The sequence below is a fragment of the Molothrus ater genome, chromosome 17, assembly GCF_012460135.2.
Source record: "Molothrus ater isolate BHLD 08-10-18 breed brown headed cowbird chromosome 17, BPBGC_Mater_1.1, whole genome shotgun sequence".
NCBI lineage: Eukaryota > Metazoa > Chordata > Aves > Passeriformes > Icteridae > Molothrus > Molothrus ater.
In genome coordinates, this window is record NC_050494.2 from 10,446,931 (window position 1) to 10,466,849 (window position 19,919).

The 19,919-nt window shown below is 52.5% G+C and overlaps 1 protein-coding gene across 1 annotated transcript in view; it reads left to right on the plus strand.

Moving 5' to 3' along the window:
- LAMA5 (laminin subunit alpha 5) overlaps positions 1–19,919 on the plus strand; it is an 88,584-nt gene that overhangs the window by 44,691 nt on the left and 23,974 nt on the right. The window contains 23 exon segments of the mRNA XM_036395462.1: positions 1,586–1,701; positions 2,988–3,106; positions 3,894–3,984; positions 4,124–4,258; positions 4,674–4,736; positions 5,870–6,010; positions 6,358–6,495; positions 6,723–6,857; positions 7,323–7,457; positions 8,871–9,008; positions 9,171–9,223; positions 9,393–9,492; positions 9,947–9,999; positions 10,406–10,511; positions 11,452–11,551; positions 11,712–11,868; positions 13,484–13,622; positions 16,354–16,496; positions 16,590–16,696; positions 17,386–17,539; positions 18,034–18,194; positions 18,698–18,806; positions 19,454–19,551. Coding sequence (XP_036251355.1) covers positions 1,586–1,701; positions 2,988–3,106; positions 3,894–3,984; positions 4,124–4,258; positions 4,674–4,736; positions 5,870–6,010; positions 6,358–6,495; positions 6,723–6,857; positions 7,323–7,457; positions 8,871–9,008; positions 9,171–9,223; positions 9,393–9,492; positions 9,947–9,999; positions 10,406–10,511; positions 11,452–11,551; positions 11,712–11,868; positions 13,484–13,622; positions 16,354–16,496; positions 16,590–16,696; positions 17,386–17,539; positions 18,034–18,194; positions 18,698–18,806; positions 19,454–19,551 — 2,691 coding nt within the window.

Genomic DNA, 19,919 nt, shown 5'->3' on the forward strand with positions numbered 1-19,919 from the left:
AGTTCCCTGACTCAGTGACCATCTTTCTCCACACGCATGTCTATGGATCTTAATCTTGCTCTCCAGCTGCTGCTGTGGAAAAAACAATAAAATTTTGTTTCCTTGAAAGTGCTGAGTGGTGGTCAGCCAGGTGAGAGGTCTGTGGGTGGTTGCATTCCAGGGACACGGCCAAGTTTTGCCTCTCACTGAGACTCCCCCTTGGGTCTGCAAAACACTTGAAGAGCAAAGTTCCTAGTGGGTGTTTCAGGGCTGTTTTCTGCCACTTAAGCTCCAGCCAGGGATTCAGTTTCATGCCTGGACTCTGCCAGCTACAGCCCAGCCTGTGAATGTGGGCAGAGACAGGGCATGGTGAGTGCTGGAGAACTGACTGCAGCCAAGTGTCCCATGGCATCTGCAAGGGAAGGGCTGGGAGCAGCACTGGCACCTTCTGCCTCTCAACCCCTCTGCCTGAAGGAAATATGTGAGTTCCCCCAAACTTTCAGATCATCCCATTATTTTCATTAACACGAGGTCACTTGTGCTGCTGCCTCTATCTGGCAATTCACTATACATAGACTTGCATGTCCCACGTCTTAAAATTACATGTAGGTGGAAGCTGTGGCACTCAGCTCGCTGCAGAGTGTCTGCACTCCTACATTTCACCCTGAATGACTGCTCCTTTTGTTTCTAACGTTTTAGAAGAATTACATTTATTTTTAAACACATTGCTTTTGAATGGAAAAGCATTGGAGGAGGGACAGATGGGAGTGGCAGACTGGCCCTGAGGGGAAATGAGTAATTGCACAGATAAAAGCTGGAACATGCTGTATTAACCATAAGTCTAACACAACAGAAAGCATTTGTGTTGGATGGGAATGGCCCTGTGCTAAGTGGAGGCTTTGGGGCTGATGTCACTGACGTTAATGAATCACCCTGGTGGTGGGGCAGGAACGAGATCCATCGGGTGCCTGTCGAGATTCCTTTACCCAGCATAGAAAGCAGGAATGCAGTGCACGGGGAGCGTGGGGCCAGCATCTAGTGAAATTCTTAATTCAAACTTCATGCCCTTCTCCCTGCAGCACAGGTGTGCCTGGAGGAGCAGACAGCACCTGTGTGGCCCCATCCCTCTCCAAGCTCTGGGCTATCATTTTTTCCTTTCGTGCTGCCCCTGCACAGTGGTGGGGACATCTTTGTGTCCCTGCACCATGCTGCACTCCCTCAAATAATCAGCTTCAGCTCGGTTTCTACCACTGCCACCTCCAACCATTTCACATTTTATTCTCTGCAGAGCTGGCTAGGCAGCAGCAGATTTTTCTCTTATCCTTGTCTCCCTGTGAAGAAAAAGAATGATGGTGGAGGAGAAGAAAAGGAGAGAATGCAGCTGGAATAGCAAAGTTTGGCTCAGAAAAAACAAATCAATTAAAAAGTTGGGGGAAAAAGCCTTAGAAGCCCCTTTTCCAGAATATTGGGATTAGCAAATACCACTTGTTCGTGTTCCAGATCAGCGACAGCGATACACAGCAGGGTCACACAGCAGGGTGACACAGCAGCTCCACATCCCTGTCATCATCCCAACCTTGTCTGTGCCCTGTTCCTGTCCCTGCAGGCTGCAGTGTGACTGCCAGCACAACACCTGTGGTGGCTCCTGTGACCGCTGCTGCCCTGGCTACAACCAGTTCCCCTGGAAGCCTGCCACCGCCGACAGCGCCAACGAGTGCCAGCGTGAGTGGGGCTGGGGTCAGCCTGAGGCACCCCTGACGAGGGCAGAGATGAGGGAATCTGACTCTGTGTTCTTAGAAGGCTAATTTATTATTTTATGATATTATATTGCGTTAAAGAATGCTATACTAAAACCATACTAAAGAATAGAGAAAGGATGCGGACAGAAGGTTAACAAGAATGATCATGGAAACTCGTGACTCTCCCTTCCAGAGTCCCAACACAGCTGGCTGTGATTGGTCATTAAGTAAAAACAATTCACATGAAACCAATCAAACAACCACCTGTTGGATAAACAATCCCCAGACCACATGCCAAAGCAGCAAAACGCAGGAGAAGCAAGCAGATAATTATTGTTTCCATTTTTCTCTGAGGCTTCTCAGCTTCCCAGGAGAAGAAATCCTGGCAAAGGGATTTTTAAGAACACATGATGGTGACAGGGCTGGGCTCTCCCTTCCTGCCAGGCCCTGCCCCGTGCCCTGCTGCAGAGCAGCTGCTCTCTGCACTGCTGGGGCGGTGCTGAGTGGGACTGGGTGAGCTGGGGGCAGTGACACAGCAGGGAGGACCCTGCACAGCAGGTGTTGGTGCTCAGGTGAGGCTCACGCAGGGAGATCTCCAGGGTCCGTGTGGGAATTTGGCTCTGCTTGCCTTCCAGTTCCTCCAGTGTGTCCAAGGTTTGTGCAGGCGAGTCTCATTGCTCAATTCTGTCTGCAAGATGAATTAGGTTTGGGTGTGTTTACATACAGAACATCTTTATTTGTTCAGAAAAACCTTTGGTCAGTGCCGACTGGAATTTCTGCAGCACTGGGAGCACAGAGCTGCACCGCACAGTGTCTTAGAAACACAGGGTGGCAAAGGATCTTAAATCCTGGGAGTTTCTAAAGCCCCCTCAGCTGGTGCTGGGTTTTACAGCTCACCTCTATCCAGGGTGGGATAAAAGAGGCAAGAATGTTGCTCTATAAACCAGGCTAGTCAAGGCCCCGCAGTGTGGTGATTTTTCTTTCTCGTCCATACATGCCTGCACATACTTTACTTGTGATTTTGTGCCCGCTGCACTCTCCTGGTTGCAGACCAGACTTTGTGAAAGAGTTGCTGCTTCTGTGCTTTTGAACTGAAAGAGTTCAGAGAGCTTGGGAGATCCTGTAATCCCCCAGATGCATTCAGGCATCTTTCCTCACGGAAAACCAACCCATCAAACCCAGGAGGGACAGGTGACACCTTGAGATGCAGCTGCTGACCTGAAGGAAGGACCTCTGAGGTGCTTTAGCTCCCTTCTCTTTGTGTTCCAGCCTGCAATTGCAATGGCCATGCCTATGACTGCTACTACGACCCGGAGGTGGAGCGCCACAAAGCCAGCAGGAGCCGTGAGGACAAGTTTGAAGGGGGAGGTGTTTGTATTGACTGCCAGGTAGGCCTGAAGAGCTTCCCTTCTCTGGAAAAGGCTTTTGCAAATGTTTGTGTTTGTTTCTGCTGTCAGCCTGGAGTTCAGCCTCCTGGGACCTCTCCACCAAGCCCCTCTGTTATCTAAATTAGGTCTCTGCCTGGAAATTTAGTCTCTTTGCCATGGATTAAAGGAGTGTGCACCAGTAATGAGAACAGCATTTGGGTTTCTAGGTGTTCTCTGGTAGTACCACTACCTCCTAAAGCTTTAGTTTGCTGAGACACCAGAATTGGGAGGCACAGGTTGCTACCCAGCACATTGTGTAATCCCTACCTAGTTCACAATGCTCTGGCATCTCCCTGGATGTCTCTCTGCTCACCAAAATGCCAGTCTTCAGTCTCTGTGAAAGTGGGAAAGTAGCTCTTCCCTTCCCAAGGTGACGGTGACAGTGATATGGTTAATTCATGCACTGGCATGAAACTTCTGGCTGTGCTTCCTTGCTGGAAGGAAACAGGTTGCTCCCATCCTTTGAGCACAAAATGGTCAGGACATTTTACCATCTGAAAGAAGTGAAGTGGGCTCAAGGTCAGGAATGAACCTGAAACTCACCCTGTGTTTATGGGAGGATGCAGTTGGCAAGAAGTGCTTTGTTCCCAAGTCGGTGTATGTGGAATTTTGAGCAGATTTAGGTCTTTGGTGTGCTGCTGCTCCTGACCTGCTTCCTCTGTAACCTGGAGCTGTTAGTTCTTCTGGCAGATGAGTGTGAATCCTGCAGGCAGAGGAACTGATGCCTCTCTAACCCACTGTCTTTCAGCACCACACCACTGGCATTAATTGTGAGAGGTGCATCCCTGGCTACTATCGATCCCCCGACCACCCCATCGACTCTCCTTACGTTTGCTACCGTGAGTGCCACCTGCTCTGCAGCCACCTCCTGCTGGCTTGGGTGACACTGGGCAGGGCGCTCTGGAGGGTTGGGCTGGGAGGTTTTCCTGCTGGAGGCGGTGTGAGGCCTCGCTCAGTGACTCTTGTCCCTCTCTGCAGGCTGTGACTGTGAGTCTGACTTCACCGACGGCACCTGCGAGGACCTGACCGGGCGCTGCTACTGCAAACCCAACTACACCGGGGAGCACTGCCACGCCTGTGCCGAGGGCTACCTCAACTTCCCCCACTGCTACCGTGAGTGCGGGGCACAGCTGGGAGCACACACACCCAGCAGCTCTGGGAAGGGCCAGCAGCTCCAGTTCTGGCTCTTGGGATGTGCTTTCCCCGTGCCACGTGGCACTCCTGTCCCACGAGGAGTTATTTCAGGTCCACATTTGGCTTGGGTGGGAGCAGCACCAGAGCTGAGTTGCTCTGAACTGAGTCAACAGCAGCTTCACATTTGGCTGGAGTTTCAGCTCCCACTTTCTTACGAAAGACAGGCTAAAGAGGGCTGTAATGGTTTGTTGTTTAGTGGGACATCTGTGCTTTGTTCCATGTTCCACATTTTTATTCAGCCTGTTCAGCTTTGGGACTGTCAAGTCCCTGATATTCCATCAGGATTTCTCTGAGTGTGTGTGCTGACCTGTGTAATGTGTCTTTTTCTGCACAGCCATTCCAGCTTTCTCTCACAACAGTACTGGAGAACAAGTGCTTCCTGCAGGACAGATAATAAGTAAGCAGTGCAATTTTCCTTGATGCTTTGGCAATGCTGTCATTTCTGTTATACCTCCCATCCAATTCAAGATCGGGTCTTCAGCTTACTGGACATGTACATTGTATGGGACAGCCCTGAGTGGTTTTAAGAGAGTACAACCAGCAGCTGAGCTGGGGGGAAAGGAGGTTTTATGATTCCCTTTTTACAGATGTGGAAGCTCTAGGCTAGAGTGACAGTGGGATTTTTTCTGGGGTCCAGGCCATGTGGGGATGTCCCTTCTGCCCTCCCTGTGAGGAACCTCTCCTAAAGGTTGTGGAGGGGCTGTGGCTGAGCTGGGAGCTCTGCTGTGGGCACCTCTGAAGGGCTGTGCACAGGCAGCCACTCGCTCTGTTTCGCTTTCTCTGTTGTTTAGAAAGCTCATCCATGCTCTGATCCCAACTCCCCACACCTCCCTCCTCTCTCATGCTCACTCCTCTCAGTTCATCTACTCCCTTGTGCTTTATTCTGCCTCTTTTCCCACCGAATCCTCCCCTGTCTCATGCTCCCCAGCACACTCCAGATAACCTTTTCCTTCCTTCTGATATTTTGAAGTCTGTATCTTCCAGACAGGTTTTTTCTTTCCTGAGCTGGAATTTCTCACTTCCCTTCTCATTTCCTCACCTCCCCCTCCCTCTGGTTTTTGGATGATGTTTGTCCTTGCCTCTCCCAGCCCAGCACCCCACACCACTGCTGCTGGTGACAGCAGGGCTGGCTCAGAGCCTTGGCACTGCCTGCCTGGCACACCCTGCCCTGGAAGTGGGAAGGTCTCGGGTGCAGCTGGGCATGGAGTGACCAGAGAGAAAGCCTGATTAGCCCAAGGCTGTGGTTATTCCCACACAGCACTGACTCAGCTCTGCCTGGGCTTGTGGAAGCAGCATTTGCCTGCCCTGTGTGCTGCCCACCCTGCACTCCACAGCAGTGTGGTGCTGAGCCCTCCCAGCCACCCCGGGAGCCAGGCGTGGGTGGTTAAAACATTCTTATCTGATAGGAAGGGTATGGGGGCAAATAGCTGAGCATTTGAGCTGCCTCAGGGCAGCTCCTGCCGTGTCCTTGTGGGACCCCAGAGCTGGGCTGACAGCAGCGTGTGGTGTCTGTCGTGTGTCCCCATGCAGACTGCGACTGCTACGCGGGAGGGACAGAAGGCAACGCCTGTCGGAAGGACCCCCGGGTGGGGCTGTGTGTGTGCAAACCCAACTTCCAGGGCACACACTGTGACCAGTGTGCCCCAGGCCACTACGGGCCCGGCTGCCAGCGTGAGTACCCGGCCAGCAGCGTCCCCAGGCTCGCCCTGCTGGGCTTCTCCTTGTTCTCCACCCGTGCTGGGGAGGAGGAATTCCACAGCTCTACTTCCAAGTGATAAATTCCCATGACTTCTGCACTTTTGCTGTTGTTTTCCACCCAGCCCTGACCCTCCAGCATCCTCCCGGGCTGTGGGGGACTCTGGAGGAATTCGCTATGGGCCAGGCATGCTCGCTATCAGCTCTGTTCGCCATGCTTTCTCCAGCAACTGCTCTTCTACCCCCGATGCTCTGCTTCCTTTCCTGGGAAGGCTAAAGACAAAAAAACCTGCTGATTTACTGATGGCCTCGTTGCTTTGCAGCCTGCCAGTGCTCTGGCCCTGGTCAGTACGATGGCACCTGTGACAGTGACACAGGGCAGTGTCTATGCCGGACAGGCTTTGAAGGGCACTCGTGTGACCAGTGTGCTCCAGGCTACTTCAACTACCCTCTGTGCCAGTGTGAGTACCTGTCCTGCATGGGCCTGGGTGGGGACACAGCCAGAATCCTCTGGCCGGGGACTGAAGGGCTGGAAAGTGGTTTTGGAAATTATGTGCCATGGGCAGAGACTGATGGTGTGAACGCTTAGAGCAGCACCTGATGCCTCTCTGAGAACCCCAGGAAAAAGGCATCTTGCCATGAGCTCTGCCCTGTGCTCCCAGCTCAGGGGGTGTTCTGTGTGTTGCAGTGTGTGGCTGCAGTGCTGTGGGGACGCTGCCAGGAGGCTGTGACTCTGCTGGGAATTGTTTCTGCAGAGCTGAGTTTGCAGGGCCACGCTGTGAGCAGTGCAGCCCTGGGTACCACTCCTACCCCCACTGCTATGGTAAGCACCTGAACCTTCAGCTCCTGCTGCTCTAAAGAGCATAGCTGTTCTTGAAAGACTTTGGTGTTTCTCAGTATCAAATCCATGTGGTTTGCACTGTGAATTTGGCAGGCTTGTTTTGGGAGTCATGGATCATAGCGAAGCCTGGAAGACAAAGCAGTTTTTATCAGTCATATTTCCTCATCACAACCCTGCTGTGACCTGTTGTCTCAGTTTATGCCCTTTTTGTGTGTGTCATTTTAGTGTATTAACCTACTAAACTGCTGGGGAACACTGAATGGGCTGTAAAGACCCCTCAGTGCATTTTCCTGCCATGGCTATGAAAACACTGCACCATTTGCCAAGGGATTAAGAAATTAATATTTTCTGATGGAAGTGGCTGATTCCTGGGGGTGCTGAATGATGGTTCAGACCAGCAGTGCTTGGCCACAGATCACAGGCATGATCAGAGTCCTGCTCTTACAGCTTGCTCCTGCGATCCCCGGGGTGCAGTGGACAACAACTGCAGCCCAGCGGGGCAGTGCCGATGCCACGGGAACTTTGCAGGACACACCTGCAACCAGTGTGCCCTGGGCTTCTATGGATTCCCCAGCTGCACACGTGAGTAACTCCTTACTGCTCTCTGCAGCCACGGGGAGGAGGGAGTAGCCAGAGCGAGGTCAGTCTCTTCTGCCAACTAACCAGACAAGAGGAGATGGCCCCACGTTGCACCCTTGGAGGTTTAGGTTGGGTATTGAGAAAAGAAAAATTTCTTGACCAAAACAGTTGTCAAGTATTGGCACAGGCTGCCCAGGGCAATGGCAGAGTTGCCATCATTGGAGGATTTAAGAATCATGTAGATGTGGCACTTGGGGACATGGTTTGATGGTGGGTTTGGAACTGCTGGGGGAACAGTTGGGTGATGATCTTAGAGGTGTTTTCCAACCTTAATGATTCTGTGCTCCCATCCATTTCCCTGGGCACTGCATCACTCCTGGATTATTGCTGCTGGTGCCTGTGTCAGGTGCCTGCAGCCCCAAATCCTCTGAGCAGAGTGTCCCCACCTCCCTCCCTGTCAGCAGTCCTGACTAGAAGCCAGATGTACTCTCATGTCTCCCAGCAAGAATTTACTGCTCATTAAAAAGTAATCTGTGATACAATTTCCCTGAAGCAACAAAAGAGCATCATCACCCTCTTGCACAGTCCTAAATGTGGACTCCTGAGCCTTGCCAGCTGGCAGAACTCTGCTCCCAAATGCTGATGCCGGCAGTATGCCTTTGAAGAGGCTGGAGGCAGAGATGAAATGGTCTCACAGGAGTTCAGTAGTCACTTTTTTTTTGGTCTCATAAAGCCATAGTCAGATTGCAGAGCTGTAGAAGACCCACAGCAAGGAAAGAAGAGAACCACCTGATTTTTATATTTTTTTCAAATCTGTTGTTTCCTGAGCAGTCTTTAGCCAGTGTGGGGGTGTCAGCCTAGAATGTCTCCCTTGGCAGGGGTTTGAGGTGTGCTGGCTGGGCAAGGAAGGCATGGGCAGCTCCTGGCAGCTTGCTGACCTTTCCTGTGAGAGGGCAGTGGGATCTCTGTGCATTCATGGGCAGCAGGTCCTGCAGAAGCTGTGGAACCATTGCCCTGCCTTCACCCTGCTGCCCACACCCAACATCCACAGGACAGACCCTGATGGCCAAATGCTGCTCTGGGGTGTTTGGGACTTTGTAGGGTCTGACATGTCACTGGCAACTGACTTTTGGGGGATGAGATCACACCCCTTCTCCTCAACCAAAACTCTTTCCTGCCTCTGAAATACACATAAAGCTTCTGAAATACACATAAATGTATTTGAATGGCTGTGATAAACATTGAGACTTCTATTGTTTTTCTTAAAACATAGGACGGTTTTTACCAAAAGCAAAGAATGAGAATTTTATTTATAATCCACGTCGGGCCGATTTCGGTGAAGGTCAGGCAGACAAAGGAGGCAGTTGCTGGGAAGCCCTGAATGGCCCTCCAGCAGCTCTCTCCCCTATCTTGCAGCCTGCCAGTGCTCCCGGGAGGGGTCCCTGCACGGCTCCTGTGAGCAGGACACGGGGCAGTGCAGCTGCCGGCCCGGGGTGACGGGGCTGCGCTGTGACAGCTGCCAGCCCGGCGCCTACGGCTTCCCCCACTGCCAAGGTACCCCCTTTCCCTCGTCTCTGCCACACTCCAGCCTCTTGGGTGCTGGTAAATATGTTTAGCATCCACCAAAAGCTTTGCAAGGGGAGAAATAACCCCAGTTAGGGGCAGCTAAAGGGTGGGCTAGTGCTGTAAATCTGTTCTTCTACCCCTCTTTTCTAGTGGGCTCCTGTAACCCAGCAGGGTTGGAGACTGCAGATCCCTCGCTGGCCCCGGTGAGTATGAAATGAACCTACCACAACCCCTGCAGGTCATTCTGTATGATCTACTTTATCTCTTTTTGGACCAAGTCCTTCCTTAAGCTCAGCCAGAGCAGCAGACCCCGTGTTCAACCACTGTGCTGCAAATTCTCACCTGCTCTTTTCTCCCCCTGCCTTTCCCCAGGGCTCCTGTGCATGTCGGGCATATGTGGAAGGCCCAGCTTGTGACAGATGCAAGCCTGGATACTGGAACCTGACTCCAGAGAACCCCTATGGCTGCCTGAGTAAGGAAATGGCATTTTCACAGCCCACAAAAGTCCCCTCCATGGTGCAGGAGCCAAACCCAAGCCAGTGAGCACCATCACTGGAGGATTGGAAGTGATGGCCTTCCTTCCATCTTCACCCAGAAGTGATGTGTCTAAGCTGGAATCTTCTGGGTAACACTCATGTGGAAAGGGGAAAGGCTGGAGCCTGGAGCTTTTTACTTGGGGTGAAACAAAGGGCTCATGCAATGAGTTATGCCATTCTCAGCCCAAACATCTTTGGCAGCTGTGTCCTTAACAGGAGCTGTACAAAATGAAATCTGAGCCCTTGTGCAGGGCTACCTTCTACTAAACCAGTTCCTGGCTCCTCTTACCCCAGCCAGTGTCCTCTGGCGTGGTGGGTGCTGACCCCATCAGGTTTCTTCTCAGGGGCTGATTGACCTTCTGGCTTTCTTGTTCATCTCCTTCTCCTCAGGCTGCAAGTGTGACACCAAGGGCACCATCAGTGGAATCATAGAGTGCCGGCAGGTGGGTTTGTTCTCTGCTTCCAGGCTCCTCTGAGTGTGCTGTGCTGGGAGTGTTCAGCTCTGTCTGTCCCAGCAGCTGCTGGAGAGGCCCCAGCACTGAGCTCTCAGCTCTTGCACCACAATCTGGGCTTGCATGAGAATGTGGGATTAAGACCTGTCATAAATTAGGCACCTAAATATTTCTGTGTCTGTCCCAGGATGCCTGGATTTTTGTTTGCCTGCATTGTTGGGTAATTTAAGTTATCTGGCCCTTATCTGGCCCACCCACGCGCAGGAAGCACTGTGAAGCATGAATCTCAGTCTGCTGCTTCTGCAGTGTCTCAGATCAGAACCCAAATAACTGAGGAACAGCTTAGCCATGACAAGCAACAGCAGGGAATGAGTTTCCATGCCTGCTTCTCTCCCAGGGCGATGGGCAGTGTTTCTGCAAAGGCAACGTGTGTGGGAAGCTCTGCTCGGCCTGCAAGGATGGCTACTTCAACATGGAGAATGCTAATTACTTTGGCTGCCAAGGTGAGCCCCTTCTGTGAGGTGTTTGGTGAGTGAGGGGGCCACAAGAACTGACCCCACTGCACAACCTGACTGGTTGGTGACCTTGGAGAAAAGGGGCAAGAGATGTCCTACGTTCTGGGTCATCATTTTTGGGGTGATGCAGTTAAGTGCTTTAAGGGTACAGTGGTGGTGCTGGGTTGATGGTTGGAATTCGATGATCTTAAAAGTCTCTTCCAGCCTTGGTTCTGTGATTCTGTACCACAGCCCAGAACATGGACTGTGGCTCTGGAGACCTGAGGTCGTGCTTTTCCACTATTGGACACAGGTCTGTCAGGCTGGGGAGCAAACAGCCAGGTGAGGTACCCCTTTGGGTACCAGAAACTGATGTGTTTGAGCCACTGGTCACATCCTTGCTGCAATGCCCCTTCCTCCTGCTGGGAGAGGGTGGGCACAGGTACGTGGGGTTGGCCACTGTACCTTGTGTCCATGGGAAGAGGTAAAGGAGGAGATCCCACTCTCCCCCATGTCCATGAGAAGAGGTAGAGGAGATCCCACTCTCCCCCATGTCCATGAGAGGAGGTAGAGGAGATCCCACTCTCCCCCATGTCCATGGGAAGAGTAAAGGAGGAGATCCCACTCTCCCCCATGTCCATGGGAAGAGTAAAGGAGGAGATGGGCTGCTCTGAGCCATCCCACGCAGCACTGGCAGGGCTGGTGGCAGGGCTGCAGCTCCTGGCCGTGAGGGTTTGCAGACCTTGTTCCATCAGCCGCCTGGAAATAGCTCCGCGCTGAGGTGGAAGAAGAGTGTCCATCCAAGTGGGGCCGGGGCCAGATATGAAAACGGATACAACGGAATAAAAATAGTGGCCGCAGGCTCTGGGCCCGCTGGGGATGTGCCTTTGATTAGCGAGCAGGAGCTCGTTAGCACGGCGGGAATGTAAACAGGCGCTTCCTCCCGCAGGCTGCCGGTGCGACGTCGGCGGGGCGCTGGGGCCGTCCTGCGAGGCGCGGAGCGGAGCCTGTCGCTGCCGGCACAGCACCCGGGGGCCCACCTGCACACAGTAAGCTGCACCTTGGCATGCTCTGCCTCCCACCCTGCCCTCTGCCACCACGGGGATGGGGACCTCATCGCCCAGGCCGCTGTCACATCAGCCTGGCGCAGGTGTCCTCTGCCGCCGCCTCCGATAGCCCGCAGGTGATGGTGCTCTCTCTGTTCCCCAGACCAGCACGGGATCATTATTTCCCTGACCTTCACCACTTGAAATTCGAGCTGGAGGAAGGCACCACGCCATCGGGCCGGGCTGTGCGCTTTGGCTACAACCCCTTGGAGTTTGAGGGCTTCAGCTGGCGAGGCTATGCACAGATGTCCTCCATCCAGGTATGCTGCTGGCTGCAGCCCAGCCCGGCTCCCCAAGGGGAGGATGTGGCCAGTGGAGCACTGATGTGCTTTTGGCACACATCTTTGACCCCAAGTGCTCCTGAACCCCCCCAAGTCACAGGATGACCAACATAAACAGCACAGTGTATATATAGCCTGTTTGTGCAGATACTTCCTGTAGTGCTGGGGGTGGCATAGACTGATGAGGGGAAAGATCCTAAACTGGGAATCCCGTGACATCCTAATCTATTTAGACAAAGGTGGCAGCATGGTGATTACTTACAGGGATGTCTATAAACACTGTCTCTCTGTTTCCTTGTTCCTCTTTCAACTGACTCTGCTCTTTCCTATAATTCTGCATAACCTTTCCTCCCCTTTCCAAAAATAAGTATCTCCTCCTCAGCTGCCATGTTCAGCTTGGACCTCTTGTTACCTTTCAGCCTTTGCCCTTGCTGTTAGCTGGTTTGCTGTAACAATGGTTTATGCTAACCTGGAGTTGTGTAAGCCCTAGAAGTGAAGCTGTTTCTTCTGTTGACTCTTTTTCTCTCTCCTTGGTGGTTTCTTCTGCATGGCCTCTGCGAAGTGTGTGCACGTTTGGGGATGGAGTACAGGGCAGTGATTCTCTCTGACAGTCTTGTTCCATGTAAGATGCTCCTTACTCTGGTGCATGTACTTTCAGTTTTCTTCACATTTTTGTGCTTAGGTGAAATGACAGAAGGGCTGTTTCCCACTGAATTTTAGGTAGGAACTAAGCAGTGAACTCCTGTGGGGCTCCCTTGAGAAAATCCCAGCCTTAAAGCTTAAGGATGGACTCATGCTCAGGCTCATAGCTGTAGTGTTGCATTGGTATTTGAGCTAGAAATGGACCTTGATAGAAGTGCTGACATGTGGCTTTTGGCTGGCAGGTTTCACCTGTAATTTGTTACCATCAAAACCCTCCTGGTTTGCTCTCCATGGGAAGATGGTGTGTAACTGGAGCTTTGGAGATCACAGCCCTCAATAGAAGTCTCTGTGGGCAGGAGGTTATTTAAGCCTAGGATCTCTCTGAAATGGGTCAAACTGGAGCATCTCCTTAGCCAGGGTCTTGTCCAGGCAGGGGGAGAGCAGATGTGCCATCAGTTGTATGGTCCATTGGCCCTGCTGGTCCTTAGCACTGCACATTGCTGAGGATGAGGCACCAGCTCAATTCCCAGCCTGTTCTGTAGGCAGCTGGGCAGAGCCCCATAAATACAAGGGCAGAGTTTGGTACCTGGTGGCTGGTTGCAGCACACTAAACCCAAAAGCAACAACTCCCCATAACCTTTCTTGTGTAATTGTGTGTGCCCCAGCACAGATAAGCCACCCTGCTGTGCCACAGCGTCCTCCAGGTGTGATCACAGCCTTCCCACCCCCTTCCACAGTCAGGCTGCTCCCTGGGTGGCCGGCCCCAAGTGTCCCCAGAGCGAGGGACAGTGTCAGAAGGTACCGTGAGCAGCAGGGTGCCTGTGCTTGTCTCCTCCTCGCGCTGTGGCATGTCGCTTTGGGAGCAGTGAGGGCTGTGCTTGGGCTGGCAGTGAGGGTGGTGGAGGTAACTGAAGGTGTGCTCTGCTTCTCTCCCCTTTCTCTCTCCCACCAGCCCAAGGTAGTGGTGACTGTCAATGTGACCTCCCCCGACCTCTTCCGCCTCGTCTTCCGCTACGTCAGCCGGGGGCCCGCCAGTGTGCAAGGGAGGGTCTCGGTCCTTGAGGAAGGAAAGTTTAATGTTTGTGCCAACTGTAAGTGCATTTTTCACTTCTAGACTAACTCAGAGCATCCCACGCTGCGACACTGCTCCTGTGCCCCTTCTCCTGCCCCCAGGTGTGTCCGTCCCCAGTGTGCCCCTGTCAGGCGTCCGGCCAGAGCCGCGCCTGGGCTGGAAGGGAGGGGGAAGAGAGGCAGGCAGGCAGGCAGGTAGGGCAGGCGGGTCAGGCCCTCCCCAGAGTGGGTGGGCGCTCAGGAGCTGCCCCCCCAGTGATGTGTGCCCCGTGTGCTCTTTTGCTTTTTGCAGAATAAGATCAGAGTCACTGTAGACGTGAAGGAGGCAGAGCTCTATCTGTTCCATGTCATCCTGAGGTATATTAATTCAGGAGGGGCCACTGTGTATGGCACAATTACAGCTTATCAGCCACGAAGGAGAGGTAAGGATCCCAGACTGCTCTGCTTCCCTGTGCCATCGCCACCTCCTCCCCATCCCAGGCAGCCTTCTGCATCATCCTTTCCAGAAGACGCTTCCATGTGGCTTTACCCATTAGTCCTGCTCTCCCAGCTGAAAGGCTGATTTGAGTTTGCAGCCCCCTTTATTTACCAAAGCAGCAGCAAGGTGGGCCCAGCCCTGGGGCTGCACACTGAGGACTGACACCAGCCAGGCTGGTGGGAGATAAAGCTGTTGTACAATTCCATACAACCTTTCCAGCACAGGACGAGATCACCCCAGTGCTCCAGGCAAAACTGAGCTGACTTTCCACAAAAGCAGAAAGAATGGTTCCAGTCTTTGGCAGCTGGCTGGGGTTTTATTTACCAGATGCCCTGATGTGGCAGTCCTGCCTTTCCCATGTGCTTCTCCCACACCAGGCTGCTGGCTTCACATGTGGTGTGGGGCTTGGAAGTGCCATGGAATTACACATGTTACACACAGGCATTGCACTCTGGTGCAGTGTCCTCTCATCAAAGCGTGAGCTGCTGGAGAAGAGCCCCCAAAAGATGTCTGAACAAGCCTAGAAATCTGGACAGCAATTTTTCTGGGAAACCATCTGAGCAAGACAACATGAGAACACACCTGAGCCCATGGTGGGTGGTTGGCTGGCTGATTTTACCTCTTTGGATGCCACAGCCACACTGTCCTGCTGAAACTCTTCCTACAGACCACACATCCACTGCACAAGGCTGTCAGCACTCACTACCTAATTTATCAGCGTGTGAAGTTCTCTCCTCTGTTTTGAGCTGACATAGGTTCTGCCTTTGATGTGATATGCAAGGTTTGAAATGCCAAAATATTATTTTTCTGCCTTTTTTTTTCTTTTTGAGAAGAAAAATGGCGTATTTTTTATGTCCAGTCATATTACACAGCAGAAGAACAAGAAGAGCCGGAGCCATGGTGATGTTTTGGGATCTCACCAAAAGTCAGGAAATATTTAACCTGTCCTATCCAAGCAGCAAAGCTCATTTGCCTTAAAAAGTGCTTCACTTCTTGTGCAGAAGCAACGTGATTTTTTTAGTGCTGAAGGCAAGCAGCCAAACTGGTGCCCCAACAGCAGGACAGCAGCATCCTTGGGAGGCTTCAGGGGTGCTGAGCTACCTCATGTCTGGATGGAAAGGGCTTTATGTGGCAAAGAGCAAGCAGCCTGGAAAGAAGTTGGAAGACGTGACTTGCAAAAGGGAAAGCCTTTTCCAAGTATGGGATTTTCAGCCTGGTTTCTTCCACTCTGCCTCCAGAAGCCATCTCAGTTGGAGCTGTGTGTTGCCTCAAAGGGATCTGAAACTTCAACCTGTCAGTAAATCTAGCCCAGTGCCAGTTCAGGGGAATCTCTTCACTCCTTGAATCCTCACCTCTGCTTCCCATCTGGAAAAGTGAGGTCCCAGCCTCAGCTGATGCCAGGCATGTCACAGAGCTGCCACACATGGGAAGGGGTTTTTAACCATCCCAGCAGCAGCACAAGCCCTTGCTTTAGCTTCTGGCCCTGTGTGTTGTGCCTCGATGTCCATGTAGCACACCAGGACAGTCAGTGTGCCACATTCTCCACTTCCTTCATCTCACCTGCTCACCATGCGGCCATTCCTGGTGAATCCCTCTCACCTGTGCCCTTCAAAACCTGCTGGGCAGGCACACAGTCTGCTTCTAGGGGCTGTATTGTGATTGCATCCATTATTGAAGAGGTTGTGGGACTGTCAGATGAGCCAAGGAGCTGCTCAGCAGCAGCAGGATCAGCCTTACACCCATTCTGTTCTGTCAGTTTAAAATAATGTCTGAATCTCGAGTGCAGAGTGTGTGGTTGGCAGGAAGAAAGGCAGGAGCACACCTTGGGGGCCTGAAAGTTTGCCAGAAGACAGGCATCTTGCCTGTGGAGCTGGGGTCAGAATTTCCCTGAGGAAAAAATGTATCTGGGCAATTCTTTTTGTCTGTCTCATGATTAACTCTTCACAGATGAGTTCTTTTCTAGCTGGCAAAACGCTCCTTGGCTTGCAACAATCTGTGCTTTGCAGTCTGGGGATGCAGAGCACACTGAGAGCTCTGGATTTGCATTGAGGATTGCAGTGATTTATATTTATTTCTCCCATTAGGCTGTTGAGCAGATTGAGAGTGGATGTCTCTGTTCCAGGACAGTGTGGGATTATTGTGGTGCACCGACAGAGTGGGAGCCTGTCACTGCCTTCTGCACCACAGAGCTGCTTCCCTGAGCATTCCCTCCCATGTCCAGCCCCAGTTTTCCACTCCAGTCCCTTCACAGCCTCTCATGCCTCCCATTCCAGGTACAGAGCAGACCAAGCAGATTGTCTTTGCTCCCAGCACGGAGCCAGCCTTTGTCACTGTGCCCCAGAACAGCTTCGGGGAGCCCTTCGTGCTCAACCCCAGCACCTGGTCCCTGGTTATTGAAGCACAGGGGGTGCTGCTGGTAAGGCCCTGTGCTCCACCCGCCGTGGGGGCTTCAGCAGCTCCCTGGGGACAAGTGTGCCAAGCATAACACCTCTCCCATCTCTCCTCCCAGGACTACCTGGTTTTGCTGCCCAGCTCATACTACGAAGCACCAATCCTGCAGCTGAAGGTCACAGAGCCTTGTGTCTACCAGCCAGCCCCTGAACAAGCCACCCAGAAGTAAGGATCTGCACATCTCTGTGCTGTGTGGGGCTTGCTCAGCTCCTCTTGGCCTGAGGTTAAGGAATATACACAGTGCATGCTCAGTGATGCAGTAAAATTGCTCGTGGAGCACTTGGCTGTGGCAAATAAAGCTTGTGGAACCTGCAGCAGCCCAGAAAGCCAGCCCATAGATCTCCTCATCCAGGACACAGCCAGTCTGTGTTTTCTCATGGGCCCTGGAGGGCCAGCTCACCCAGTGACACCACAGCCCACCTGGGCTGGGCTCCCAGTGCCAGGTTGTGTGTGTCCTTGAAAATGGCTGCCCTGAGTGGGTTTTGCTGGACTATTCAGAATGAGCAGTCTGGTAGTGTTTGGATGATCTCAGTGTATCTGCTTGCTCAGAACCTCTCTGTCCATGTTGTAAGAGGGCTGGCTGGGCTCTGGACACTGGTTGTCCCATCCACCATAGTAGTGGTCCCCAGGACAAAGCCCACTGCAAGGGGAGAAGTTTTTTGTTGTTTCTGCTCTCCCTGGTCCTGTAATGCCCACACCCTTGCTTCCCACTGCCCAGAGCTGCTCCTTGGCTCTCCTGATAGACCAGAGCCTTTTGCAAACTTGGCTGGGCCCAGGCTGGCTGTTTGGATGTTCTCAACTTTCATAACTGCTGTAACTTTTGTACTTCACCATTTATTTCTGTGTGTTTCCAGCTGCCTCCTGTACAAGTACCTGTCTGTGGAGGGCTTCCCTGCCGTGCCAGGGGTGGATGCAGTGTGCAGGCTGGACAACAGGCTCCCCAGGCTGTGTCCCACAGAGCAGCTGACCCCCTCCCACCCCCCCATGGCCACCTGCAGTGGCACTGATGTGAGTGCCACTTCTGTTTTGTCCCCTCCTGGCCCTGTCCCCCCTGTCTGGGGCTTTACTTTTTTAAGTATCCATGCCATGTCCCTCATATCTTCCCCTCAAAGTTGTGTCTTCCTCCTTGATTTTTCCCCCTGCTTTTGCAGCATCTGTCAGGTTAGTTTTGGCATGTTTTGGTCCTTTGCACTGCACCTCATTTCCTCCCAGACCATTTTCTCATAGTCACTAAATCTCCCAATTTTCTGATTTTTTCGGTTTTTTTTTTTTTCAATTGCATTTCATTTGATCATATCTTTACCTAAACCAGAAAGGCTTTGCACCCATCACCCCTGCAGCTGTGTGCTTGTGTGCTTGTTCAGGGCCCCCCAAACCCAGCGTCTCACCTGTAAAGGTTTGTGAGGATCGGATGAGATTTGCTGCGTCGTCCCCTGAGCTGCAGAGGAGGCTGCCTTGTAGCACCCTGCACACGCTCCCTCAGTCCTCCCTCTGTGCTGCAGGTGGAAGTGCAGCTGTCCCTGCCCGTGGCCCAGCCTGGGAAGCACGTGCTGCTGGTGGAATACGCCAACACCAACGCCCTGCAGAGCGTGGCCATCGCCGTCAGCTCGCCGCGCTCGGCCACGCAGCAGGGCACCTTCACCTTCTACCCCTGTGCCTACAGGTAAGGGCAACTCGGGGCACGAGGGCTCCAGTTCTCTGCCTTGGCAAGGGCAGCCTCCCCTCCACTTGAAGTTTTTTGGGTTTACAAACAAAGCAAGCTCCATTGTTGTCCGCCTAAGCTCTGCGTGTCCAGACTCGTTCTAGCTGGACACAGATTTTAGTCCCCTATCTCAGGGAATTATGTACCTCCCTCTGCCAGGAGATAATCTTGGGCATCTGTTTACAGCTGAATTGTTGGTAGGGACCTTGACTTAGGGAATGGCCTCCAGGCAGGTTTATTGGAGACAGGTCAAACCCTGTCTGGCTTCAGATTGCGACCTTTGCAGTAGGAAACAAATGTTTGGGGTGTCCTTGGAAAACTTTGCTCTTGTGAGCAGCCAGAAAAAACATCAAAAGATTTCCAGGGACTTTGTGTAAATCCCCTCAGGACACAGAGCTGGCAGGACAAGAAATGGGTCATGACCCTGTGCAAGGCTGATTTCAAAATGTGTGTTTCTCTTGCAGTTTCCTTTGTCGAGGGATTGCTGTGGATTCCCAGAGTCGAATGGCAACTTTTGAACTCACCTCAGAGGCCACTGTTCGTTTCACCTCTGATCTGGCTGATTTCTTCCTGGTGAGGCTCCCTCTGAGGGCAGCTCTGTCAGCAGGTCACAGGGGGGAAAGGCTGGACTGGGAGCAGCCTGCAGGAGGGTTTTCTAGTGCTGTTGGGACTGGATACTGGATCTTAGTCTGGCTTTTCTAGTCCTGTTTGGATTGGATACTGGATCTTAGTCTGGGTTTTCTAGTCCTGTTGGGATTGGATACTGGATCTTAGTCTGGGTTTTCTAGTCCTGTTGGGATTGGATACTGGATTTTAGTCTGGGTTTTCTAGTCCTGTTTGGACTGGATACTGGGTGTTAGTCTGTGTCACAACCAGTCCAAGTGGAGAGTGTGGTCAGTGGGGTGTTTTGAAGTAAATCATGGGGCTGGGAGTGGGGAGGAGATAGGGAGAAGCAGCTGCTCGTGCAGAGGGAACTCTGTAGCAATGGGGCAGTCCTTTTATCTTGAAGATATTCCTTGTTTAGCCAAGGATAGAAGAATCCCATCCATATGTGGAGCTTCTAAATGCCATAATGTTTGTGCCAAGGGCTAAGGGGCAGTAAGCAGAGGTGTGACTGCCATGCACTGGCTGGAGTGCCTGCTGGCTGGTGGGCACAGGGCCAGCTGTGGCTGCAGGGGCACAGGCTGTCACATAACCAGGTGTCTCTCTCCCTTGTGCAGCACAAAGTGTACCTGATCCCTGCTGCACAGTTCACCATGGAGCTCATCGAGCCCAAGGTGCACTGCATCAGTGTCCATGGCACCTTCTCATCCAACAGGTGAGAGTCTCAGGTCCCCCTTGGCTTTAGCATCAATGGGACTTCTTCCAAAAACATTTGCTTGTCCTGGTTCCCTCAGGCTCAGAGACTTTTTTAAGTCCTTGGTGAAGAAATCTCCAGCTGAGGTGAAGCTCCTTGCTTGTGTCCTGTGAGCACAGAGTAGGATCAGACTGATGGTGCTGTGCCTGAGCCCCACTCTGCCTCCTGGGGCAGACACTCAAGTGTCCCAAACAGGCATTCCTGTGCTTGCTCACATACAGCAACACCCTTGCTGTATCCAGATTTTCGACAGTGTTTCAGATAAATATTTGCAGAGGAATTGGCCTGTGCCAGGCTGCTGTTCTTCCTGCAGAGCCCCTGTCCCAGAG